The following is a 27486-nucleotide window of genomic DNA, read 5'->3' on the forward strand; positions in this document are numbered from 1 at the left end:
ACTATGGCCTATGTATTTCCTTACCTCCCTTATATTACCTCATTTGCACACACTGTACATAGACTTTTTCTAGTTATTGAGTGTATGTTTGTTTATTCCATGTGTAACACTGTGTTGTTGTTTGTGTCGGCCTGCTTTGCTTTATCTTGGCCAAGTCGCAAATGTAAATAAGAACTTGTTCTCAACTGGCCTACCTGGTTAAATAAAGGTGAAATAAAATAATACAAATAAAAAAGGCCAGCAACACTCCGTATTATTCAGAACGCCATGAAATGACACCATATATACAGTGGTGTAAAGTACTTAAGTAAAAATACTTAGTTTTGGGGGGGGGGGGGTTTCTTTACTTTACTATTTACATTTTGGCAACTTTTACTTTAACTTCACTACATTCCTGAAGAAAATAATGTACTTCTTACTCTTACATTTTCGCTGACACCCAAAAGAACTCGTTACATTTTGACAGGAAAATAGTCCAATTCACACACTTATCAAGAGAACATCCCTGGTCATCCCTACGGCCTCTGATCTGGCAGACTAAATTATGTCTGAGTTTTGGAGAATGCCCCCGGCTATCCGTCAATAAAAACAAACAAGAAAATGTTACCGTCTGGTTTGCTTAATATAAGGAATTTGAAACGATTTATACTTTTACTTTTGATACTTAGAGTTGAAGTCGGAAGTTTACATACACTGAGGTTGGAGTCATTAAAACTTGTTTGTCAACCACTCTGCAATTTTCTTGTTAACAAACTATAGTTTTGGCAAGTCGGTTAGGACATCTACTTTGTGCATGACACAAGTAATTTTTCCAACAATTGTTTACAGACAGATTATTTCACTTATAATTCACTGTATCACAATTCCAGTGGGTCAGAAATTTACATACACTAAGTTGACTGTGCCTTTAAACAGCTTGAAAAATTCCAGAAAATGATGTCATGGCTTCAGAACAGTGGTTCTTAACCTGGGTTCGATCGAACCCCAGGGGTTCGCTGAGTCAGTCTCAGGGGTTCGGCGGAGGTCAAGACACACATCCGACTCATATGATTCGTGATGACACGCCTCGCTTGGCCATCATTGGCTGCAGGTGATCACGCTACATCGCTTGGCCTATCTGTGCTGCAGGGAATTTGGTGCTCTCAGTAGTCGACTTGTGACTGTCGTGATGGTACGTCTTGTGATTTCTTTCTTAATATTTTAATCCCTTCATACTTACTATGTCGAGCAAAAAAAGATAGTGGTCTGACGAATATGTACAATATGGATTCACATGTATAACGGAACGTGATGGGAGTCAGCGTCCTAACTGCATGATTTGCAATGCCAAGTTGAGCAATTCTAGTCTAGCACCGGCAAAACTGCATGGAGATGAAAAATACAAGAACACAACGCTCGCTGAATTCAAGGTGAAGAGAGCCAGATTCGATGAAAAGGCTACTCTGCCTGTTCTCGGCTTTGTACCCATCAACAAACCGATCCTCACAGCATCGTACGAAGTTGCTTACCTGATCGCAAAGCAGGGCAAACCACACACCATTGGTGAAACACTCATAAAACCAGCTGTGTTGAAGATGGCGAATATCATGCTGGGAAAAGAGGCTGAAGTTAAGTTATCCCAAATTCCTCTTTCAAATGACACCATCAGCGACAGAATAGAGGACACGAGCAAAGACATCTTGGCTCAAGTAGTTGCAGATCGGATTTCAAGCCCTGCAACATTCAGCCTTCAACTCGACGAGACCACAGACGTTTCCAATCTAAGCCAGCTTGCTGTATTCGTGCGCTTTGTGAAAAACGACGTGAAAAAAAAAAAAGACTCTTACAACAACAACTAAGGCAGCCGATGTGAAGAAACTTGTGGATGACTTCTTCAAAGACAACAATCTTTCGTGGGATATGGTTTCTGCAGTTTGTTCGGACGGAGCTCCAGTCATGCTGGGAAGAAAGTCTGGTTTTGGTGCGCTAGTGAAAGCCGATGCACCACACATCATTGTTACGCATTGTATTCTGCACAGGCATGCGTTGGCAACAAAAACCTTGCCTCCAAAACTGGCAGAAGTATTAAAAATTGTAGTGGAATGTGTGAACTATGTGCGAACTAGTGCTCTGAGGCACCGCATCTTCAGTAAGCTGTGTAAAGAAATGGGCTCTGAATTCCAGGTACTTCTATACCAACGTTCGCTGGTTATCCCGGGGACAGGTGCTGAATCGTGTTTTTGCCGTGCGTGTGGAATTAGCCCTGTTTTTGCAAGAGCACCAACATTGTCATGCAGATTGCTTCAAAAATTCTGAGTTCATTCTCATTTTAGCGTACATGGCTGATATCTTCGCAGCTCTCAATCATCTCAATCAAAAGATGCAGGGCGGTGGAGTCAACATCATCGAAGTGGAGGAAAACCTGAAGGCTTTTCAAAAAAAACTACCGTTATGGAAACGACGAACAGAGAACGATAACTTCTCAAACTTTCCCCTGCTGGATGACTGTGTAAGTGAGATCGAAGATGTATCTGGAATCGGAGACATTTCTGTACCCGCGGAACTGAAGCAAGCAATTGCCACGCACTTAGATGAGCTTGCAAAGTCTCTCGACGGATACTTCCTTACAAGAGAGTCATATCCAGCATGGGTGAGACAGCCGTTCACGTTTAGTGTTGAGACAACAGATGTCAATGATGAATACCTCAATGAAATCATTGAAATTCAGGAGAGCCAGGTTCAACAGCAATTCTTCAGAACAACAACGTTTTGGTGTCAATAAATGGTAACGTACCCTGTTATTGCTAAGAAAGCTCTGGAGATTTTCATACCGTTTGTTACAACATATCTTTGCGAGCAATCCTTTTTGAGGATGCTGGACATAAAAACGAAGAAAAGGAACAGACTTTGTTGCGAAAATGACATGAGTGTGGCACTTGCCAAGGTGAAGCCGCGCATTTCTGAACTGGTCTCTGAAAGGCAACAGCAGAAGTCATACTATTTTGCAGTAAATATTCATTATTATGTTTTTTTTTTTTTTTTGTGAAAATCATGTTTTGATGATTTTGTGCTTTCACGTGTTGATGTTGATGCACGGTTCATTTTGTGCACCAGTAAAATATATACCTATGTTTTGAATTTGAAAAAATCATATTTTATTTTTCCAATTAAGAAGGGTTCGTTGAATGCGCATATGAAACTGGTGGGGTTCAGTACCTCCAACAAGGTTAAGAACCACTGCTTTAGAAGCTTCTGATAGGTTAATTGACATCATCTGAGTCAATTGGATGTGTACCTGTGGATGTATTTCAATGCCTACCTTCCAACTCAGTGCCTCTGCTTGACATCATGGGAAAATCTAAAGAAATCAGCCAAGACCTCAGAAAATAAATTGAAGACCTCCACAAGTCTGGTTCATCCTTGGGAGCAATTTCCAAATGCCTGAAGGTATCACGTTCATCTGTACAAACAATAGTACCATACTTTGGTGCGAAAAGTGCAAATCAATCCCAGAACAACAGCAAAGGACCTTGTGAAGATGTTGGAGGAAAAAGGGACAGAAGTATCTATATCCACAGTAAAACGAATCCTATATCGACATAACCTGAAAGGCCGCTCAGCAATGAAGAAGCGACTTCTCCAAAACCGCCATTAAAAAAAGCCAGACTACGGTTTGCAACTGCACTTGAAATCACTGGCCACTTTAATAAATGGAACACTAGTCAGTTTAATAATCTTTACATATCTTGCATTACTCATCTCATATGTAAATACTGTATCTATAATATTCTACTGTATCTTAGTCTATGCTGCTCTGACATTTCTCATCCATATATTTTTACATTCTTAATTCCATTCCTTTACTTAGATTTGTTTGTAGTCGGTATATGTTGTAAAATTGTTAGATATTTCTTGTTAGATATTTCTGCACTGTCGAAGCAAGAAACACAAGCTTTCGCTACACCCGCAATAACACGTGTTTAGCAGATGTTATGTGACCTATTCGATTTGATTTGATGCCCTTTTTTACATTGGTGATTGTCACACAGTTGCCACATTTATGAACCCTTTATAAAGCATGACATACGGTCATAGATGCTTTGTAACAAATGTATGTAGTGCGTTTGAAGGCATTATGAAGGCTTTATGCTCTATATGTTGAACGTCATTTACAGCGGGACCAGTTGTAGTGTGTTCATTGTGGGATCAATATTAGTTATCAGCGTCATTATAAAACACAATGACAACTGGAATTGTGTGATCACGCTCTCCGCAGCCGATGTCAGTAAGACCTTTTAACAGGTCAACATTCACAAGGCCGCAGGGCCAGACGGATTACCAGGACGTGTACTCCGATCATTCACTGACATTTTCAACCTCTCCCTGTCTGAGTCTGTAATACCAACATGTTTGAAGCAGACCACAATGTCTCTGTGCCCAAGAACACTAAGGTAACCTGCCTAAATGACTACCGACCCGTACCACTCACGTCTGTAGCCATGAAGTGCTTTGAAAGGCTGGTCATGCGTCACATCAACACCATTATCCCAGAAACCCTAGACCCACTCCAATTTGCATACCCCACCAACAGATCCATAGATGATGCAATCTCTATTGCCCTCCACAGTGCCATTTCACACCTGGACAAAAGGAACACCTATGTGAGAATGCTATTCATTGACACAAGCTCAGCATTCAACACCATAGTGCCCTCAAAGCTCATCACTAAGCGAAGGACCCTGGGTCTGGACTTCCTGACGGGCCGCCCCCAGGTGGTAAGGGTAGGCAACAACACATCTGCCACGCTGATCCTCAACACTGAGGCCCCTCAGGGATGTGTGCTTAATCCCATCCTGTACTCCCTGTTCACCCACGACTGCATGGCCAAGCACGACTCCAACACCATCATTAAGTTTGCTGACGACACAAAAGTGGTAGGCCTGATCACCGACAACAATGAGACAGCCTATAGGAAGGAGGTCAGAGACCTGGCTGTGTGGTGCCAGGAAAACTACCTCTCCCTCAATGTGAGCAAGACAAAGGAGCTGATCGTGGACTACAGGAAAAGGAGGGCCGAACAGGCTCCCATTAACATCGACGGGACTGAAGTGGAATGGGTCGAGAGTTTCAAGTTCCTTTGTGTCCACATCACCAACGCACTATCATGGTCAAAACACACCAAGACAGTTGTGAAGAGGGCACGACAACACCTTTTCTCCCTCAGGAGACTGAAAACATTTGGAGTTGGTCCTCAGATCCTCAAAAGGTTTTGCAGCTACCCCATCGAGAGCATTCTGACGGGTTGCATCACTGCCTGGTATGGCAACTGCTCGGCATCTGACCGTAAGGCGCTACAGAGGATAACGCGTACGGCCCACTACATCACTGGGACAAAGCTTTCTGACATCCAGGACCTATATACTACATACAGTCCCCCAAGTCATAGACTGTTCTCAGTGCTACCACAAGCGGTACCAGAGTGCCAAGTCCAGGACCAAAAGGCTCCTTAACAGCTTCCACCCCCAAGCCAAAAGACTGCTGAACAATTAATCATATGGCCACCCGGACTATTTACAAGCTCCCTCCTCCCCTCCCCCCATTTGTTTATACACTGCTGCTACTCGCTGTTTATTATCTATGCATAGTCACTTTACAAATTACCGTACCTCCGCACATTGAATCGCTACTGGTACCCCCTGTATAAAGCCTCGTTATTGCTATGTAATTTTCTTGTGTTACTTTTAGATTTTTTTTTACTTGAGTTTATTTAGTAAATATTTTCTTAACTCTATTTCTTGAACTGCATTGTTGATTAAGAACTTGTAAGTAAGCATTTCACGATAAGGTCTACACCTGTTGTATTCGGCGCATGTGACAAATACAATTTCATTTGATGAACCTGAACTCTCATGGAAGTTTGGCTTGTATTTTGCCTGAGGGTGTTGTAATAGATTACATACCCTACATTACTCATCTCATATGTATATACTGTACTCTATACCATCTACTGCATCTTGCCTATGCCGTTTTGTACCATCACTCATTCATTTATCTTTATGTACATATTCTTTATCCCTTTACACTTGTGTGTATACGGTAGTAGTTGTGGAATTGTTAGGTTAGATTACTTGTTGGTTATTACTGCATTGTCGGAACTAGAAGCACAAGCATTTCGCTACACTCACATTAACATCTGCTAACCATGTGTATGTGACAAATAAAATAAATAAATACAATTTGATTTGATTTAGATGCAAAATATAATGAAATGGATCTATAGGCAAATCTATAGGGATAGTGTATTACACAGAACTATAGGATTATAGTGTTCAGAGTGTGCTTAACTAACACATATGGATCTAGTAAGAAAATACATTCAAATCAAATCAAATGTTATGCAAACAGTCTGGGTAGCCATTTGATTAGCTGTTCAGGAATCTTATGGCATGGGGGTAGAAGCTATTTAGGAGCCTCTTGGACCTAGACTTGGCATTCCGGTACCATTTGCGGTGCGGTAGCAAAGAGAACATTCTATGAATAGGGTGGCTGGAGTCAGGAGAATAGAATGATGGTCAGATTTGACAAATGGAGGGCGAGGGAGAGCTTTGTATGTGTCTCTGTGTGTGGTGGCCTCGAGTTTTTTTTTACCTCTGGTTGCACAGAAATTAGGTAAAACAGATTTAAGTTTGACTGAATTAAAGTCCCCGGCCACTAGGGGCACCGCTTATAGATGAGTGTTTTCTTCTATGCTTTTGGCCTTACACAGCTCGTTAAGTGTGGTTTTAGTGCCAGCATCGGTTTGTGGTGGTAAATAGACGGCTACGAATAATATAGACAGAGTGGCTTACTGCTTACAGAATGAGGTATTCTACCTATTCTACCTCAGGCGAGCAATACCTCGAGACTTCTTTAATATTAGACATCGCGCACCAGCAGTCATTGACAAATAGACACACAACCCCGCCCCACGTCTTACCAGACATAGCTGCTCTGTCCTGCCGATGCACGGAGAAGCCAGCCAGCTCTATATTATCCGTGTCGTTGTTCAGCCACGTCTCGGTGAAACATAAAATATTACAGTTTTTAATGTCTCATTGGTAGGATAGTCTTAACCGTAGATTGTCCAGTTTGTTTTCTAATGATTGCACGTTGGTCAATAATACAGAGGGTAGTGGTGGTTTACCTACTCATCGTTGAATACTTACAAGGCACATCGCCCTCCTCCCCCTTTTTATACGTATTTTCTTCACGCGAATGACAGGGATTTGGGCCTTGTCTCAACAAAGCAGTATATCCTTCGTGTCGGACTCATTAAATAAAAAAATCTTTGTCCAGTTCGTGGTGAGTAATCGCTGTTCTGATGTCCAGAAGCTCTTTTCAGTCATAAGAGACGGTAGCAGCAACATTATGTATAAAATGAATTACAAACAATGCGAAAAAAATCGAAGAAAATAGCGCAGGTGGTTAGGAGCCCGTAAAACGGCAGCCATCCCCTCCGGCGCCATTATCATTCTGGGTATCACTCCACATGTTGTGACAGTGGGTGAATCGCAAAAGTCCTTTCCTCCGTTCCTCGGGTCCTTTCTACTCCTCTCCTTAAAACATTTTCAAGAGGGACAAAAGGAGAGAAGACGTGACACGAGAAATCAAAGACAGGCCGGAGCTGAGAGCAGAGTCCCTCCCCATCCCCAGTAATCTCAGAGCAGCCCTTTTTAAGGAACGGTCTTTTTGTGACACACACACACACACACCGGACCATCATGAAGATGGAACATTCAGGCTGGCCCAGCCATCTCAGGAGATCCTGTCTGATTGGATAGAGTAAAACAAATGGCCCCAGACGGCAGTAATTGATTGGCCGTTGAAAGAGTGGCCTGCCCTCTTCGCTCAGTATCATTAGTCAGGGAGAATCATGGGAAGGAAGAGGCATGGATGGGCCTTGTATGGATACTATGTCTCTCTGTGTCCGGTATGTTACATCTACCAATCACAACAGGAGGGATGGAGGGTGCAGGTTAGCCCAACAGGGAAATCAACAGATAAAGAAGCAGAGTACACACACACACACACACACACACACAAACACACAGTATTCCCTGATTGTGATACTTTATTGTACTTTCCCCAGACACATGTCCTGACAGGTTTGTAGCTCTGTTCAGTTAGCTGCTTCAGCAATAGGGTAAAGTGGCCTTGATAGCTGGACTGGACAGATGCTATAACACATTCTGACAGCTAAGGCCTTCCTCTGGCAGCAGGTGCTTCAAACCATCACCAGATGGTGTTGAAAGAGGTCCTTTGTCTAGAAGTGTTGTATAACAGTTCTGACTTCAAACCTACAGAGGTGTTCTCAAATTATATTGGGGACTAAATGATTATTGAACATTTAGACAATGCTTTTATAGGTCAGTGATCTCTGTAAAGATGTATAGGTACACTACATGACCAAAGGTTTGTGAACACAATTCATCTCAACGATGTTCGATGGGGTTAAAGTCAGGGCTCTGTTCCAGGCCAGTCAAGTTCTTCCACACAGATCTCGACAAGTGATTTCTGTTTGGACCTCACTTTGTGCACAGGGGCATTGTCATGCTGAAACAGGAAAGGACCTTCCCCAAACTGTTGCCACAAAGTTGGAAGCACAGAATCGTCTAGACTGTAATTGTATGCTGAAACGTTAAGATTTCCCTTCACTGGAACAAAGGGGCCTAGCCCGAACCATGAAAAACAGCCTCAGACCATTATTCATCCTCCACCAAACTTTAGAGTTGACACTATGTATTCGGACTGGTAGTGTTCTCATGGCATCCGCGAAACCCAAATGTATCGTTGCTCAGCAATGGAAACCCATTTCATGAAGCTGCCGACAAACAGTTATTGTGCTGACGTTGCTTCCAGAGGCAGTTTGTAACTCGAGGATAGATTATATTTGCGTGCTACGCATTTTAGCACTCGGCGGTCCCGTTCTGTGAGCTTGTGTGGCCTACCACTTTGCGGTTGCGCCGCTGTTGCTCCTAGACATTACCACTTCACACTTCACAACAGCACTTAGAGTTGACCAGGGCAGCTCTAGCAGAGCAGAAATTTGACGAGCTGACTTGTTAGAAAGGTGGCATCCTATGACGGTGCCACGTTGAAAGTCCGTGAGCTCTTCAGTCAGGTGTGATGTGATGTTAACATTTTTTGGCAAACTTCCAAAAGGCAATTTTGTGCAATTTTCCCTTTGAGCATTGATTCAAACAGTCTTTCCCCATCAGGTTGGGCCAAACAGCATCGCTGCAAGGGACGGACGCATCAGAGAAGGAGACCACATTTTACAGGTAGGACACTATTTCTTTCTATCTTGACCCTCAGCTCCTCTTTTCTCTCTCCCGTTCTCTCTTGCTCGCTCTCTCTCTCTTGTCTCCTCTTTCTCTCATTTCTCATCAGAGGTGACATAAACACTTTTTTATTTCACCTCCCTCTGCCATTGTCTCTCAACACGAGAACCCATTCATTTTTAATAGCACCATAGTAAAAGAGAAACTCACCCCCTCTGTGACGGTTAGCAGGGAGGAAATGTCCCTCTGGCTGTTTTAGTTACCGACTCAGCATTCGACTGGGCTTTTTAACAGCCGTAAGAGCAGTTTAAGGATGCACCGTGCTCCAGATATACCCCCCCACCTGCTTCTGGGTAACACACTCACACAGCCACAAGAATGCACACACACGCACCCCACATCTCTTCCCTTTCTACACACACGCACGCACGCGCACACCCCTGAGTTAGACTGAGAGGCTTTCCATGTTATTACCCCTCAGCTCCATCCCTGGGCCAGGGAGGGTCGGTGGACCCTGGAGGCTACTAGTACCCCCTCCAAAGACAGTCTTCTGGTGGGGTTAGAGACACAAACAGCAGAGTCAGTGGAGCTGTATGGACCATTATGATGTTATTGGAGAGGGAGGAGGGTTGTGAGCTTTGCTCTCTTGTAGGGTGGGTGGAAAAGGGGGATGTTTTAAGGTGTAATCGAGTGCAGGGTCCTAGAGAGGTTGGTGTTTTGGGAGGTAGGGATCAAGTAAGGTCATATATTTGGGGAGAGGCAGATTGAGGGCTTCGTGGAGAGAGAGGGATAGTAATGTTTTGGGAGGTTAAGGTTGTATAGGCTTACGTTTTTGAAGTCATGTTTAAAAATACAAATCCGAGCGGTAGATCTCAGACTGGGATCTCGGCTCGGGGAAGATTGGTGATCACTGGTATTAAGTGTAAGTGTTCTGTAGAGACTGAGAGCAGTAATGGTTTTGGGAGGCAGAGGCACAAGGTTGTTACAGTAATGTGGTTGAGAGTGCTGGAGAGAGTGGAGCTATGCTTTTGAGGAGAATGGCAGAAGTAGGCGGTAATGTATTTTAGAGAGTGGTCTGTTTTCAGTCAGAGTGAACTCTCAGAACAACAGAGTGATGTGTTTCTGAATAAGGTTTAATGAGTCCAGGAGAGTGGAGGGGATAGTACAGGCACACAGAGAGAGAGAGAGAGAGAGAGAGAGAGAGAGAGAGAGAGAGAGAGAGAGAGAGAGAGAGAGAGAGAGAGAGACAGAGAGAGAGAGACACAGAGAGAGAGAGAGAGAGAGAGAGAGACAGAGAGAGAGAGAGAGAGAGAGACAGAGAGACAGAGAGACACACAGAGACACACAGAGAGAGGTGAGTACACAGTGCAGTCATGAGAGGAATAAGATTGAGGAAGAAAGCGTAGGGTAAGCACAGTTTTTTTTTTTTGCACGGTTTGGTGAGAGATAATGTACGGCCGGGGCTAGCTGCTTCCCTAATTGTCTGCCGCGTAGTGCCTTGTTCATGTGTGTGCACGTGTCTTTCGTGCGGTGCAGGTCATAATGTGTTGTGTGATTGTTTTGAGCTACGAGGCAAAGCGAGGGGAGAGGTGTTTGGGTTAGTGGTTGTGGTCCGTGCCTCCACCCCAAGCACCCCTTTACTATTATCCCATGCTGACAGGGCCATTACTCTGGTCAGAGGAAGACGGACTCCCCCCTGTCACGGCTCAGTTAATTGTGTGGGGCGTCTGTATGTATGAATGTGTGTTGCTTCCAGATGCTGGATGCTTTCAGGAGCAGAGCATTTCTAGTGCAGACGATCGGTCCATAGACCACTGGCCCATTCACGATCAATCCAGCCAGCCTGGCCTGCTATGAAACACTGACTGGACACATAGAGTGCAGATCCACAGGAAGGAGGAGGGACTGTCTTGTGTTGCAGGGCCTTTAGCTGTCTGCCAGCTGGGCTCTTTCTACAGTGTTCGACTGAGATAAAATGCAAATCAAAAAGGGAAAGTGGCCCTTCCCTTTGTGTGTGTGTTCTAGCGTGTGTATGTGCACGTGTTATAACAGGACAGTGTGTGATATACTGTATATTGTGACTCCTGCCTCTCTCTCTCTCTCTCTCTCTCTCTGTCTCTGTCTCTGTATCTGTCTCTCTGTCTCTGTCTCTCTCTGTCTCTCTCTCTCTCTCTCTCTGTGTGTCTCTCTCTCTCTGTCTCTCTCTCTCTCTCTGTGTGTGTATGAATACCAGGGTGTGTTGTTCCCACAGATCAATGGTCAGGATGTGCAGGACAGAGAGGAGGCTGTAGCTGTGCTCTCCAGTGAAGACACAAGGAACATCATACTGCTGGTCGCCAGGCCCGAGATACAGGTGGGCGCGCGCACACACACACACACACACTACTGTAGGAACATCGTGCTGGTCGCCAGACCTGAGATACAGTTGAGCTTACAACCACCGATGGAGTTGAAGGGATTGTTTTCAGTTTTATTTTTTACCCCAATCCTAATACTTTACTTATCTGGAGAGATGTATTGTAAACTATTCCTTTAACGGTAAGCACAGGTCCATACTTCTGGTCCATAGGATCAATACACCAGTCATTAGAGGTCTTTTTATTCATGACACCCTGAGTTCACATACGTAACACCCAAAACACAGCCCTAAGGCTGCAAACGTACCACTTACGTTTCTTAGATGAAACATTGCAAGGCTGCTACATGTCCCTGTATAAACACCACCTCACATCATGTGTTATTTTTATATAGCGCCGGCCGCTGTAATTGACTTCCAACAGTACGCCATAAAAACTAATGGCATGCTAATATGCAGTGAGTTCAGGCCCAAGGCCATGGCAAATGGTGCGTGTGGGTGCGTGCGTAGGGCTGTGACGGTCATGAAGTTTTTGTCAGCTGGTAACTGTCAAGCAAATAACTCCAGGTCTCACAGTAATTGACCGTTAATTAACATAAACTTGTTCAGCGTGTCCTGTCTTCCACGCATAGCCTACAAGCCACTGATGCAGACCTTTGGAACGTCTACATTTTAAAAAGTCGAATAAATCACTTCAATATAGCCTACACCATCACAATAAATCCCTTCTTTGATTTGATTTGGTTTCTAATACATTCTAAGGCAGCAGGATGTGACTCAAATGACGATTTGGAAAAAACGTTGCGTGAAAGTCATGTGCTCTGCTCTGTTTCTTAGGCAGGCTGCACACGCTTCATTAGTCTGTCACTCACAATTTGACAAGCACTTGATAATATTCTCACCCATCAGACTATTCTCAATTTAATTTGGGCTTCTACTAATATACTGTATGTGTGTAATCATTTTTTATTTAAAAAAACATAGCGAATGGAGGAAGCTCTTCCTGTGCCGGGTAGGCCACACCAGTTGTAAAGTGGATTAATGTGCTTCATTTTTTGAATTTAGAATGAAGAACTTAAGAGTAACAGCACAAGAAAGCTGGGATCCTCTTTTAAATACTGCCGTGGCCGGTCAAAACCCTGTTTTCACCCGCCTGGGCTTGTAAGAACACATGTTTCACTAGGCTCTGCAGGCTATGGGCTCTCCAACCCTGTTCCAGGGATCCTAAGCCTATAGGCTAAGTTTAGAGTGATTTGGTCACTTTAGTGGTGCTCCAAACCTGATCAAAACATATAGGCCTATGGGCTAGGCTACATGATGCTTGTGACTATGATTTGAAAAAGTCACAAAACTATGCAAGCGCTGTTTTTTTTGCCGTAGACAGCACGTGCTGGGCATCATTTACAAGTGATAAACCCGTTCGACTAGTCATTGGCATTATGGCCAAAATATCATATTGCGATATAAAAATGTAAAAAATACAGTGTAGTGATATTTGACAGGATTTTATGTTTTTGATTAATACAAGTTATATATATGCTTCGGGAGTAGTTCATGACCCTGGGGTGGCAACACATAAATACTCGATTTCAATAGGGCTTTCTACATTCTGACTGTTTTATACTGTTCAATCCAGCTTCAAACTAAAATCATTTTCATCATTTTCTACCATTTCTGTAGTTCCGGGAATTGTGTCATCATTTCCACACTGTGCCACGCAGGGCTGCATGACATGGGCAAAACATTGAGGTCTAGTTAATTGGTGAACTGCTGGAATCATGGAAATATAATTATTATTTACATTTTAGTAATTTAGCAGACACTCTTATCCAGAGCGACTTATAGTAGGGAATGCATACATTTTCATACTTTGTTTTCATACTGGTCCCCCTGTGGCAGTCAAATCCACAACCCTGGCATTGCGCAATGCTCTACCAACTGAGCTACACGGGACTATTCTAATTCTATAGTTGTAATATAGTGGGCAGCACCTTGAATGTGTATGACAATGAATGAAAACGCCAGGGAGGAATTATTGACAGGGTTGGAACCAAAGTGTTGGTCAATGTTTCCAGGGGACCCTAATTAGATGTTACATCCCATGTTGTTTTCTTACCTCATGTATCTAGCCAGCTAGCAAAAAAATATTCATGTTTCACCTTATTTCTCTCTCATTTAAGATACCGTTCCACAAACAATATGCTTATCTAGGCCTACACCAGCACTGGTACTAGGCTGTATTACAGGGGTTCCCAAACTTTTTTGTCTCACAAGCTCATTTTGATATCTGAAAAACCAAACCATGTGAAAAAAAATGTGATGTAATTAACAGCCAATGTTTATCTTTTAATTTGGGTCTATGGCAGTTATTGAAAATTAGTTTAACATAATGTATCTTCTCTAACCACCACTAATGAGATGGGTGTGCTTGATGCATGTCGCGTCAGAGCTTCTCAACGTCAGGGCGCTTGGTGGGGCATGCGCACCTCATCTCTGCGGTCGTACCGGGATCAATGTTTGGTTTTAATGCAGACAAGATCACTGAATCCAGCTTCACACAGATATGAGCTGGCGAAGGGTATGATGAGTTTTATGGTGATTTCAAGACAACTGGGAAGTCTGAAAAATACAAGGTCAAATCGTGACGTCAGTGATCTTCAGGTCAGAATTTCGGAGCTCTAGAAACAGACACGAGTTCCCGAGTTGGAATTCCAAATTGGATGACCGTTCAAAATATTTTTCCCAGTCAGATCTCGTTTTTTTTCTCTCAGAGTTCCCAATTGTCATGAACGCACTGGAGTCGGATGTAGGAGATTTCAGAATTCCAAGTTCCCAGTTGTTTTGAACGCAGCATTAACGCTCAGAAGGAGACGGTTAGGGTATTCCCTTTGAGTCTAAGAATCAAAACTCCTCCGTAGTGACCCGTGAATACATTCGTTCACATGACAGCTCGATCAGCTGTTCGATTTCACTTACCGGCATGTCAACTGAGCCACGATCACAGTCAATAGGTCCAAAAGTGCTCTTCCAAGCGTTGGAGGTGAGCAATCATCACTGGTTACTGATGCTGTTTTCTGTTAGAAACATGCACAGCCAAGGGAAGGGGGCATGGTTCGCTTCTGAAAGACTCTCTCTCCAATAACAGTTCTTTGTTATACAACGATTTTTGTATTTCCCCTGCATGCTTGAGTTCAGTTCTTTCAGTTTCCCAAATATGTCTGTTACATAGGCAAGGAGGCACATTTTCTTTTCATTACACAGAAAGTCAACCAAGTCTGTTTTTTTTTTTTTACATTAATTTTACGTTCAAAGTTACCTGCTGCAGTATATCTCAGAGTTGTGTGCTCAGCTCTTTTGCAGCCAGTCGGACTCGGGGTATCATACAATGTGTCCATATGGCAGAGGGAGACACATTCATAAATAGAGTGCAGAGCCTTGCCTGCCATCCCGCTTTAGATGGAGCCCCGTCGATGCAGAAGCTCACCATTCAATACCATGGAATATGATTTTCTTCATTATAGCCACGCAGCACACTGAACATCCCCTGTGCCCTTTCATGCTCGGGAATCGTGAGATAGAACAATATGTGGCTCACCACCTGGATTCGGTCTTATGCAGCAAAATTTGAAATGGTGTTTTTTACATTGGATAAAAGTAGAGACTCAGAGCTACAAAATGGTATTTCATACACTGCATTTTTATAGGAACAATGGGAAAGTAATTCTGCTTTGAAAGTTGATAAACTTGCAACCTCACTTTTGGAAAATGGCCCTTGAATGTTTTGGTATCTAGTGAAGAGCCCTCTTTGTCTACACCATTCACCATCGTTCTTAAGCTTTAGCCCCACCCATCTCGTTTCGCTCTCGGAGCGTTCAAAGCGCACACTTGACGCTCTGGCCCGATGATTTGTTTACCTCTGGATAACATGAAAACAGCCTAACCAGTTTTGCTGGCAACAACTTCATTACGCTTTTTTCCCGACGTTTACTGACACTTGCCATATTCAACGGGTGTTGTACACTTTAGCTTAAGACATGTAGCTAGCTAGGTAAACAATGAACCTAGCTAGGTAAATAACGTGTAAGATTACACACGTCATGTAACGTTAGCTAACGAGCCAGCCAGCTAACGTTAGCTAGGTAAACAATGAACCTAGCTAGGTAAATAACGTGTAAGATCACACACGTCATGTAACGTTAGCTAATGAGCCAGCCAGCTAACGTTAGCTAAATAAACAACAATGAACACAGTGCCAAATCATGTCGTTACTACCCTGCATGAATATGCTAGAAGCTAACCAACCAGGTTCAACATTGGCTAGCTAATATTAGGCTCTAACTAGAAAAGCAAACAGCTCTGGGATATGAATAATAATGTCAGCTAGGGAGCCAGCCAGGTAACATTAGGTAGCTAGCGAACAGTACACTTTAGCTTGAAATGATCCACTTTCTGTCAAAATTAGAATTATATCTTAAAATGTAGCTAGCTAACGCTAGACTATCTTACCTGTATACATCATCATGTATACAGGTAAGATGGACGAGTCTCACCTTCACGAATGCCATGCCATGGTTGCCCTTAGTTTGAAGATGTAATCCGGAGACAGCTGTTTTCTCCATCTCCTTAGCTATCATACTCTAATTCCACTGATTTTAAAACTTGATCCACCAGAAAGTGGAGAGCAACACTTATGCAGATCCACTACACAATACATTTTTAAAAAGCCGCGTTCGAAAGGATTACCAACACAGACTGACCAGCTCAAATAGACAGAAGCCTTCTATATGGCAGACCAATTCAAACTCCTCGCTTGGCATGTCCAGCACACTCATTATCTCAGCCAATCATGGCTATTGGGAAGGTTGTTGCCTTTTTCTGTGGCTTAAAAAACAAGGGTCGAAATTTAACAATTTTATTTTGTATTTACAGATGGCATAAACATTTGATATTAAAGGCACATGAAAGTTCACAAGTTCGAGAAAGGCATTTCTGCAAAAACATTTATTTTTCGTTCAAACGGCTCTCCTGTGAAGTCGTGACTTGTGACATACGCCTAGTTTCCTGAATCCGGTCACATATGTCCTCGTGAATAGCATCCCCCGACATGTATAGCAAACAAAAATCAATGAGCATCTCAGCCCTCACGGCTAACGTCCATTTGGAGACCATAAGCTGGGGAGTTTGAGTTGTTCAGTCAGAGTTTCCTCTTGATTGCTACACACACACATATATATATATATATATAGTCATTAAAACTCGGTTTTCAACCACTCCACAAATTTCTTGTTAACAAACTATAGTTTTGGCAAGTCGGTTAGGATATCTACTTTGTGCATGACACAAGTAATTTTTCCAACACTTGTTTACAGACAGATTATTTCACTTATAATTCACTGTATCACAAATCCAGTCGGTCAGAAGTTTACATACACTAAGTTGACTGTGCCTTTAAACAGCTTGGAAAATTCCAGAAAAGATGAAAGATGAATGGAGCAAAGTACAGAAAGATCCTTGATGAAAACCAGCTCCAAAATTCAAAAAATCTGTTTTTGCTTTGACATAATGGGATATTGTGTGTAGATTGATGAGGGGAAATAGCAATTGAATCCATTTTAGAATAAGGCTGTAAAAGTAACAAAATGAGGTTGAGGTCCTTGATGATCTTCTTGGCCTTCCCGCGACACCTGGTGCTGTATGTATCCTGGAGGGCAGGCAGTGTGCTCCCAGTGGTGCGTTCAGCCGAGTGTACCCTCTGTAGAGCCTTGCGGTCAGCGGTGGTGGAGTTGCCGCACCAGGCTTTGATTCAGCCTGACAGTGTGTTCTCGATGGTGCTCCTGTAGAGCACTGTGAGGTCCTCAGAGACAGGCCTAATTTATTCAGCCTCCTGAGGTTGAAGAGTCGCTGTCGTTACTTCTTCACCATGTTGTCTGTGTGGTTTGCCCATTTCAGCTCCTTGGAGATGTGTACGCCGAGGAACTTGAACGTTTTTTTACCGTCTCCAGTGCCTACCTCCTCTCTGTAGGCCGTCTCGTTGTTGTTGGTAATCACGCCTACTACTATCGTGTCGTCAGAGAACTTGATGATGGAGTTGGAACTGTGTGAGGTATACAGAGAGTACAGGTGGGGACTGAGGACGCACCCTTGTGGGGATGTCACCACCTGGGGATGTCAGAGTGATTAGAGGGACAATGGCGTGCTGAGTATCAGACCATTAGCGACTGGCCGTTAGCAAGTTTGATAGGCTACTAATGACCATCAGCGGCATCAGAGCGCAGTCCTGGAAAAGCCTAGTTACCGTGACTCAGCGGTCACATGGCTCGTGACTGCCGGTGTGGCGATAATTCGGTCACCGTAACAGCCCTATGTGTGTGTGCGCACTTATGAGTATGAGCCACTGAGTACGGCAGATGAACAATGAGCCATAATGGACTCTCTACCTTCCCCTTTTGGTAATTAAATACGCCTCTCATAATACATCTAAAATCTTGGCTGTGATATGGATCCCATTTGGTTTGAGACAAGCAGACAAAGAGCTGATGAATGACATTGAGGAACCAGATCAGAGGTCAAGATCCTCTGTTCATTGAAATATATTGACTTCATCTATATGTGTGGTCAGGCAGGGATACTTGATGGGGACGTTGTTAATGATCTATCAACAGTTTTATAATGCTCTCAGCTATTGCAACACACAAACTCCATGACGTGTGTCTTATTGTGGATCTCCAATGGCCAGTTGGTGTAGGCCAGGGCATCTCATATTCTGGTTTTAATCCTCCTCTCTCTTTTCTCTCCATTTTATGTCACTCTCCCTTGCCCCCCCCATCTCTCCCTTTCTATCTCTAGCTAGAGGAGGCGTGGTTGGATGATGAACACAGTGAGTTCCTGGAGCAGTTGAAGATGGAGATGTTGGAGGAGCAGCAGAGAGAGGAGATGGAGCTGGAAGCACTACAGGAGGAACAGGAGCAGGTGAGACCCACAGGGACAGACCAAAGGGTTTATTCTCTCATTTTGTATACAGAGCTTTTACCTGAGAAACAAGTAAGGTCCCACAACCCAAGGGTCAAACATAGGGTCAAACCAAAGAGTAGACCATGGAAACCAACAATCTCAGAGTGTATACTTAAGGCATAATGGTACTACATGACTATGAAAAGACGGACTGTATGACAGTCATTACTGGTTATAAGAGAAAGGCTTGAAATAATTAGCAATGTTAGGTGGAGCGGATGAGATTATACCAAACTGTGTATTGAGGTTCTTTCAAATCTGATGGCAATATTTCTAATAATATAGTTTGAAAGCTGTATTAATATGGAAGAGGGTGAGGAGCATTTTGAACCCCAAAGATTGGTGACCACAATTTAAAATCTTAGGTTTTGTTTTGAGATGAGCAAATATGTAAATGGGTAGATAGGGAAGTTCAAAAGACTGCAAAGCATGGGGAAGAAACAACAATTCCCAGGGTAGCAGAGTAGTGGTACAGATCTCCACAAGAATGGAGGGAATCCCAGTGGAGAGCCCAAAGCACTGACTTTTTCAAAACTATTTCAGACTTTAGAAATTTCAGAAACTGCCAAATAGTTATGAATATAATTTCCTTTGTTCTAAAATTCCCAGTTTCCACAAAGTTGTACACAAGAGACCTATGCACTTCAAGTTGTTTTTTTACATATATTTTACAGATACAGTATGTTAATTTGATCACACTGTTGACACAGATAGTTTTCCTGCAGTCAACTCTGTACCTCGAAGTCAGTTTCACAGCTTTTTAAAATCGAATTAAGGACCAATTTAGACCTGGCACACCAGGTGTGCGCAATTAATTATCTGGTAGAACAGAAAACCAGCAGGCTTTGGACCTCGTAAGGCCGTAGGGTAAGAGTTGAATAGCCCTGATGTAGACCGTCTTTTAGCTTTTATTACTGTAAAACTTGTGGTATTAATTTTTCTTTCAGCCCAGAGGAACAGAAGAGGATGACATCACTGCTACCTGTTCCTCCCTAACTCAGGACAAGGACAGTGAGCTGGGGATGTCTGACCACAATGCCCTTCTAACCCACATCCAGAGACGACTGTCCCAGTGCCTGAGGGATAGACAGGACACTGGGCATCATCGTCTGGAAGAAGAAGAGGAGGAAGAGGAGTTGGAGGTGGACGGTGACCGCTTCCAGCAGCTCCTGGAGCTGAAGTGTCAGATCCGTAACAGCGGGGAGTACGACCTGTTCTACAGCAGACACAGCACCATCGAGTGTAGTCTGGGAGAGCCGGCTGGCGGCGTGCAGCATGAACTGCGCATGCTCAACGAGGAGCTCTGCAGCATTGAGCTTGAGTGCCAGAACATCATGCAGGCCCACAAGCTCCGCAAGGGCCCGGGGGGGACCCAGAGAGACCAGGTGCAGCAGGTGTCTCCCATAACCGGCCGCCCCGTGCCCAAGGACCAAAACTTCCTCCGAGGCAGCAGGGACTCGCCCAGCAGGGGCAAGCTGGCTGACATCAACAAGCGCCAAGAGAAACCGGAGAAGTCAGACAAGGACAGCTCGAGCGCCTACAACACGGCAGAGAGCTCGCGCAGCACGCCGCTGGCCATGGACCGCTCCCCCGAGCACTCCCTCCAGAGGAGGATGGTCACCATCACCAACCAGAGGAACCTCCGCAGTAGCCTGGCAAGCCTTCATGCCACAGCCAGCCCCAGTCCTAGCCCCAGCCCAACACAACGGTCGCTCCACCGAGCCCCCATCCCAGGCAAGGCCAGTAGCCCCGACCACAGCCCCAACCGCTACGAGTCGGACCAGACTGCCCCGGCAGACGATGAAAGGAGCGGGAACGGGAAAGTGACGCCTCAGCATCCTCCCAGGGCTTCCCAGATCCCTTACCTCTCCCCGTCCCGTAGCTCCCAGCACCGCCAGCCCAACACCAACATCCCGGCCCACGCTCGCCACTACCAGAGCTACATGCAGCTGATCCAGCAGCGCTCGGCCGTGGAGTACGCTCAGAGCCAGCTCAGCCTGCTCAGCGTGGTCAAGGAGCCCCAGTTGATCCCCGCCAACGAGCCCAAGATGGAGTGGAAGGTGAAGATCCGTTCGGACGGCACGCGCTACATCACAAAGAGACCCATCAGGGACAAGATCCTGCGGGAACGCGCCCTCAAGATCAAGGAGGAGCGCAGCGGCGGGATGACCACGGACGACGACGCTATGTCTGAGATGAAGATGGGGCGGTACTGGAGTAAAGAGGAGAGGAAGCAGCATCTGGTCAGGGCTAAAGAACAGCGGAGGAGGCGGGAGTTCATGCAGCAGAGCAGGCTGGAGAGCCTGAGGGAGAGTCCTCAGAGCAGCAGCGAAGGACGCAAGGAGGTCAGCATCATCGAACTGAGCCACAGGAAGATGATGAAGAAGCGCAACAAGAAGATCCTGGACAACTGGATGACCATTCAGGAACTGATGACTCACGGGGCCAAAGCCCCTGATGACCCCAGGGCCAAAGTACATAATGCCTTCCTATCGGTCACCACTGTATAATATACAACTAACACAATCTACAGCAGTGTTTCTCAACCTTATTCATACCAGGGGCCAGCAAGCTATGGTTCTTACTTTCTTGGAAGGCAGCTTACATTAAAAGTGACTAAAATGAGTTTCAGTTATTAAACATCTTAGGGACCGGTCAGCAACATCCCAAGGACTGTTCATGGCCCTTAGACCAGAGGTTGAGAAATACTGATCTAGCTACAGTACCCCATGTGGTATAATATACTTGCCTCGTTCAATGTGGCATTTTTATGAGGACGATAGGAATATTTTTCACAGCTTTGTTACCCGAAAAAATAGCATTTTGTAAAGAATTTTAACCAATGTCAATTTTGTTTACATTTTTTTCATCTGTTTTTCATGATGTCACCCTCTTCCAGATCCAGAAGCACTTTTGTATGAGATTACTGTGCAATTATCTTTCTTAGTTCATCGTTTTCTTAGTTCATCCTGTGAAAATGTTCAATTATTTTCATATTTCTGTTCTGTTATGCAGTGATTCCAACCCACGCAGATCAGAATACTTGGACTCCCTCAGGGAGTGTTGAATGTTGAATTGTTGAATTGAATGTACAGTACAGAAATGTATTGTAATCCTACTTGTTGCCGGTCTAGATTTGATAAACCAGCCATTAGATTTATCGTTCAGGACTTTCTACAAATGTCACAGATACATTCAGAACTTTCGGCAAATTCCACACACGCAATTACGACTTCAACTACAACCACTGATTTACCAAATATAATGACACGTTCCTTCAAAAGAAGATGGTTAAGTGGCATTTGATAAAGATAACTTGGAATGAATGCATACAGCTTCTACCTGCATATTCTAAGGGAACCAATGTTGAGATAGATAGATACAGTAGCTATGGACTGGACTACCTGACCTGTACTGTTTACAGTATGGATCATCTAAGCTTTTAAAGCCAAGAATGTATCACCATTCCAAAACAAAGGACCATTTGCAATTTCCTTTGCAATCATTTGAATTGCAAAGGATTATCTTATTCCAAGAGGCTATGAAGACAAGCTGTGATATGTTGCAGCCAACAATTACTCTGCAATGCATCAGGAGTTCTTCCAATGTAATACTGGTAAAACCCCTCTTTCATAAGATTTTGCATATTTATGTTTACATAATCCTTTATTTTCCACACATGAGGTATTGTACAATGTTAATGTTTCTCAACAAAGCCTTAAACAGTTTCCAATTAGATTCATGTAACTTTGTTGTGGCAAGAAATGAGTTATGAGCTGTCTATAGTGCTCTGTTGCAGCTCAGAACTGTTCAAACTTGAGCTCAGGCTTCATTTCATGTTTCAACAATGCCGGCTCATTTCAGAGCCCACACACAACACACTCTGTATGCTTGTACTTACTAGTTATGGATTGGATGATTGCCAGTGAGCAGGACTCATAACTTGGCAGTACATTTTCCAATTGTGGAAATCAGGTTTTACATATGTATAACTGCATACTTTTCAGTCTGGTTCTGTGTACAGTAGAACACATACTTGTTTCAAACGCCTCGTTTTCAGTTTAAATATTGTAAAATGTGAACTTTGGAACCAACTCCTGTATTTGTTTCAAGTCAATGTCGATGGTCTTATTTCAAGTAATATGTAGTTGGCACACTTGTAGCCAGGTAAACGTGTGGTATTAATTGTGATCATTGAAAAATGACATGAGAATAAATTATAGTTTTTTTCTTTCTTTTTGGAACGCTTGCAGTAATGTTTTGACTGTGTCCTTCAGTCTGGTTTTCTATTCACAACACGTCACAGTGCTTGGAAGCCAATTATGTGTGAAATGACTGTTAAAGTATAGGGTTTCAAACAGCAACAGTATATGTGATTGAGCTCTAACAAGCAGAAAATCCAGACTTAAGACTTTAAAATTGCTTTTAGTTTTCTTGGTTAACTCAAATAGAAACGTTATGTCACATTCATAAGGGAAGTTGAGGATCTTCCCGCGTCATTATCTCTTGCCGTTTTCACATATTCACAGTTTATAATGAAAATAGAGTATCTTCACGCATCTTGCGTTTCTTGCGAAGTCATTGTCAAGAGATTATTTCACATGAGAACAGTCTGACAAATTGTTTTTGGAAAAGAACAGGCTTGTTCATTTGGACTCATTTACACCTCAAATTTCTCCACTGAAATAGATCTCTCCTTTTGTTTAATATTAACAATTTTAAAAAATCACCTTCCACTCGGATGGCTCTGAGTTCATTAAAATATATCAACCACTAAATCATTTCAATGGCCTGTCACAAAGTATGAGGGGGACGCATTGGGGTACTCCCAACATTCCTCAAATGATCTTTCGATATGAACCGTTTGTCGTCTACGGTTGAAATTGAAGTGTCACGCGTACTCGCCTCAAGACTTACTTTATACTCATGGGTTTTGCAGTTAATTGAAACCCTCTCTCGTTTTTTAGAGACTGAGCTATCCACATTGGTTACAATAAAGACATAAGTCTCCCCTGAAGTTAAATGACTGTCTGGAGGAAAGGAGTTTCATTTACTCGCAAGCATATAAGTCTAAACTCTCCCCTTATTTCTCTACGGACATTTACCCTGACACTCGTTTTTCTTCCCTCCTTCCATTACTTTCTTCATTAGTGGCACTTGTCCTTTTATATACATGTCTTCCTGTTGACACTTTCTCAACACTTTGTCGCTAATATCGAAGACTTGAACCAAGAAGGTGACCAATTAATAAACGTTGCGTTCGTACAAAAAAAAGAAAAAAAGACCGCAATAGTGCCTATCAACTCTAACACGGCGACACGTTTCTCTTTCCGGGTGATCAAGAAACAAAAGGACAACACTATCCACACGTAAATATTCAACAAATAAATGTGCTTCTCGTAAACCGTTTTGCAAAACATTGTCTGGTCATTTATGGTGATACGCAAGGCTTTTGATAAAGTGACGCAGGACATAGGACAACCATCACATTTCCTCGACCTTCTCCTTGACGCACGTGGAGGAGTAATATGTAGTCGGCACACTTGTAGCCAGGTAAACGTGTGGTATAATTGTGATCATTGAACGATGACAAGAGAATAAAAGTAGTTTTTTTCTTCTTTTTGGAACGCTTGCAGTAATGTTTTGACTGTGTCCTTCAGTCTGGTTTTCTATTCACAACACATCACAGTGCTTGGAAGCCAATTATGTGTACGGAAGTGCGGAGGAAAAGCACTACACAGTTCTAGGTTTTACCACCTTCCTTGAAGCGCAGGCTATCAAAAGTATTTAAACACAAACACAGAGGTTTTGCATCAGTATAACCTGCCTGAAGTTACTTTAATCAACACAGCACCTTGCTGGCATTTTACCTGACCAGAGTGAAGTTGAAGTAGGCCTACACAGGTAGAACACAATAACAAGCAACCTGAAACAAAGAATTTACAGGCTTTTCATTACCCAGAATGCAATTAACCAATAGGAAGAAGACTTGTCTACAATTAACATTAAACCGGCTGGAATTCCAGTCTACAGATCTTCAGCTCGTCAACATACCTCCATTACAATGCGCGCACATATCAATAAATGTGCTTACCACGCTTTAAGCATAAATAGACATAAGGCTTCCAACATGAACTCCCCCCCCCCCCCCCCCCCCCCCGGAAATGGTCAACTTCAGCTGTACCAATTACTACGGATTAACCCAGGCGCTTTGGAACGCACCCTCTGTCTTGACCATAAAACCCAAATCAGGAAATGAACGAAACCCTCTTCGATCAACGAGGAAATTACAAGGTAAGCATGCACATTGATTTTGATTAGCTTACACATTTGAACGAACAAATTTGATCACATTGTAGTTGTAACCTCTGATCGATAGAAACATTATTAACACACAGAGCTATGTACTGGGCCAAGTACAACAACAGGTTTTGCATGGGCAAACCAATTGTCGGCATGCGCCCACAACTCTAATAGGCTAGATGTATGTCTTTCCAGGTGATTGACAATCAAAAGGACAACGCTATCCGTACATAAATATTCAATACGTGTTCTTCTCTTAAACAGTTTTGTAAACATTGCACGTTTACTATAGTAATAGGCAAGGCTTCAGATAAAGTGACGGTGGACATAGGACAACCATTATAAGGCCAGTGCATTGCTTCATTTTAAGTAGTACACTAGCCACAGTATGATGCTGAGCTGAGAGCACATCACATCATCACATCCAGGGTGACTTTGAGATGAAGTCTGTCCTCCCTCATAATGAATACCGGCCATTCCAACCCACACCGGTCCGTCCGGGCACACACACAAAAACCATTTGCACAATGACTGAACGTTAAGCTCCAGACCTTGGATTGAAATTTACACTCCCTCGCACCAACCCTAAAGCCCATTTCCCATTCCCCATCTCTCATGTGTTAATTCACGCTGTCTACACAGACAGAGACCATTATAAATGCCATCGAAACGCCACTGAAAAGCCGTGTGGGTTGCACGGACTGGCGAGGGCCGCCGAAATCGAGCTCGAGACACACACACACACACACAGCGCTAGGCTAGCCCTTTGGAAACCTGCTAATTAACTTCATGGGCGAAGAAGCCCCCTGAAAGACCCAGGTTGAGTTCTAAATGGCACCCTATTCCCTATAAAGTGCACTAGTATTGACCAAAGCTCTGGTCAAAAGTAGTGCACTATAAATGGATTAGGGTGCCCTTTGGGACGTACAAACATTCAGGTGTAATTAAAACTTGAGTCTAGTGACAGCACTGGCATTTGTCAGAGCCCATCCAGCGGTTCAAATACCAGAAATGTCAAACAGATAGCAGCGCCATCGACACGGCCTCACTGCCATCTCCTCAGCTATAATACATACACACACACGGACTGGGAATGAAATTAGGCTCTGGTATTTCAGCCAGACCGGCCCACTACTGCTGTACCACACCGGCCCCAGCCACACTGCTTTATAGATAATAATGTCCTGAGTTCATGTTAATATTTTCATGTTGTATTTGGAACTTGTGCAAAGTAATGAATTCTAGTGAGTTCAATAGGCCTACATGTAGCTCATGGATTTTGTAGCCTAAATAGACACCATACAGTATTGCAAATAAGTGCCTGATATGTATTTTTTCCACAATTTTTTTTACTGGTCATTTTGGCAACTTCAGTCGGAATATAGACTGACTTTGAACTTCACCGGGCCAGCCCATCGAAGTAGGGGGGCTGTTCCCACTGCAAAGGCCCAGTAGAGAAAGCTGATCGATTATGTCAACGGAGAAAAAGCTATAGCCTAGGCTACAAAAACATATTTAAAAAAAAACAGGCCAAATAAACAATATAATTTTTTCAATTTCGACCAGCCCACTCACCTGAAAATATGTCCAGCCCATCTGGAATCTGCCAGATTTGCCAGACGGCCAATCCGTCCCTACTTGGCACACAGCCTCCTGGATCTATTATGAATGATTGCTGATAACCTTTAGGATTACCCGAAGAGAAAAAAACTACACATTCCCCCTCATTATCCTATGGAGAAAGACTTGGATTTGTAGATGTTGATGCTGATCCTGACATGTGAGACAATAGGATAGACCAGAGGTATTCAACTCTTACCCTATGACAGGCTTATTCAACTCTTTCCCTACAAGGTCCGGAGCCTCCTGGTTTTCTGTTCTACCTGATAATTAATCAGGTAGAAGGTCTAAATCAGTCCCTGATTAGATAAGATCAATGAAAAAAAAATTTTTTTGAGGTCCAGAGTTGAGTTTGAGGGGGATACATCATTTGCTCTGTAGTGTTTCCCAGGCATACCTGGGTTTAAAAAAACAGACAAGCAAGTTCAGGGCAGCTGATAATCCCCAGGCTAAGGACAAATCTCCTCAAATATACAGTTTCATACAGAACCATCACTGAATAGAATTCTTTACCAATTCACATTTCTCAGGCAAAAATTAAATTCACCTTAAAATAAAATATAAAAAATAAATAAAAGATAACACGTGACTGGAACAGTCAGGTATTTTAATTGTCTGTAATGTCTTCTTGTTAAATGGTTGTAATCATTTCAAATACTTTATCTGTGCTTGATTGACCAATAGAAAGTGTCAAACTGCAAACCCCACCCATCTGGCACGCTAGGCGGGCTTTAGCAAACGCTCAAAGTGTTCGAAAGATTTCCAGGTCTGCCAGGTCTGCTTCACGGCCTCACTCCGGGTAAAACCATACTGGGATGAATGAGGCATGTAACCAACTGGTAATTTGTCGCAGATGATGCGCCTATTGATGTCACTTTGGAAAATGTATGGCCAGTT

The 27486-nt window shown here is 43.4% G+C and overlaps 1 protein-coding gene across 4 annotated transcripts in view; it reads left to right on the forward strand.

The window, feature by feature from the left end:
• Positions 1-22910, forward strand: part of LOC129866680 (PDZ domain-containing RING finger protein 4-like) — a 114557-nt gene extending 91647 nt beyond the window's left edge. For 2 of the 4 annotated variants that reach the window (XM_055939485.1, XM_055939483.1), the window contains 4 exons: positions 9237-9299; positions 11533-11652; positions 18502-18624; positions 19614-22910. In XM_055939485.1, coding sequence (XP_055795460.1) covers positions 9237-9299; positions 11533-11652; positions 18502-18624; positions 19614-21176 — 1869 coding nt within the window. In that variant the 3' untranslated portion in view covers positions 21177-22910. The remainder of the gene's footprint in view (positions 1-9236; positions 9300-11532; positions 11653-18501; positions 18625-19613) is intronic. The other 2 variants (XM_055939486.1, XM_055939484.1) reach the window with 1 other exon arrangement.
• The last annotated feature ends 4576 nt before the right edge of the window (positions 22911-27486 follow it).

The sequence above is a fragment of the Salvelinus fontinalis genome, chromosome 12 (assembly GCF_029448725.1).
Source record: "Salvelinus fontinalis isolate EN_2023a chromosome 12, ASM2944872v1, whole genome shotgun sequence".
Lineage (NCBI taxonomy): Eukaryota > Metazoa > Chordata > Actinopteri > Salmoniformes > Salmonidae > Salvelinus > Salvelinus fontinalis.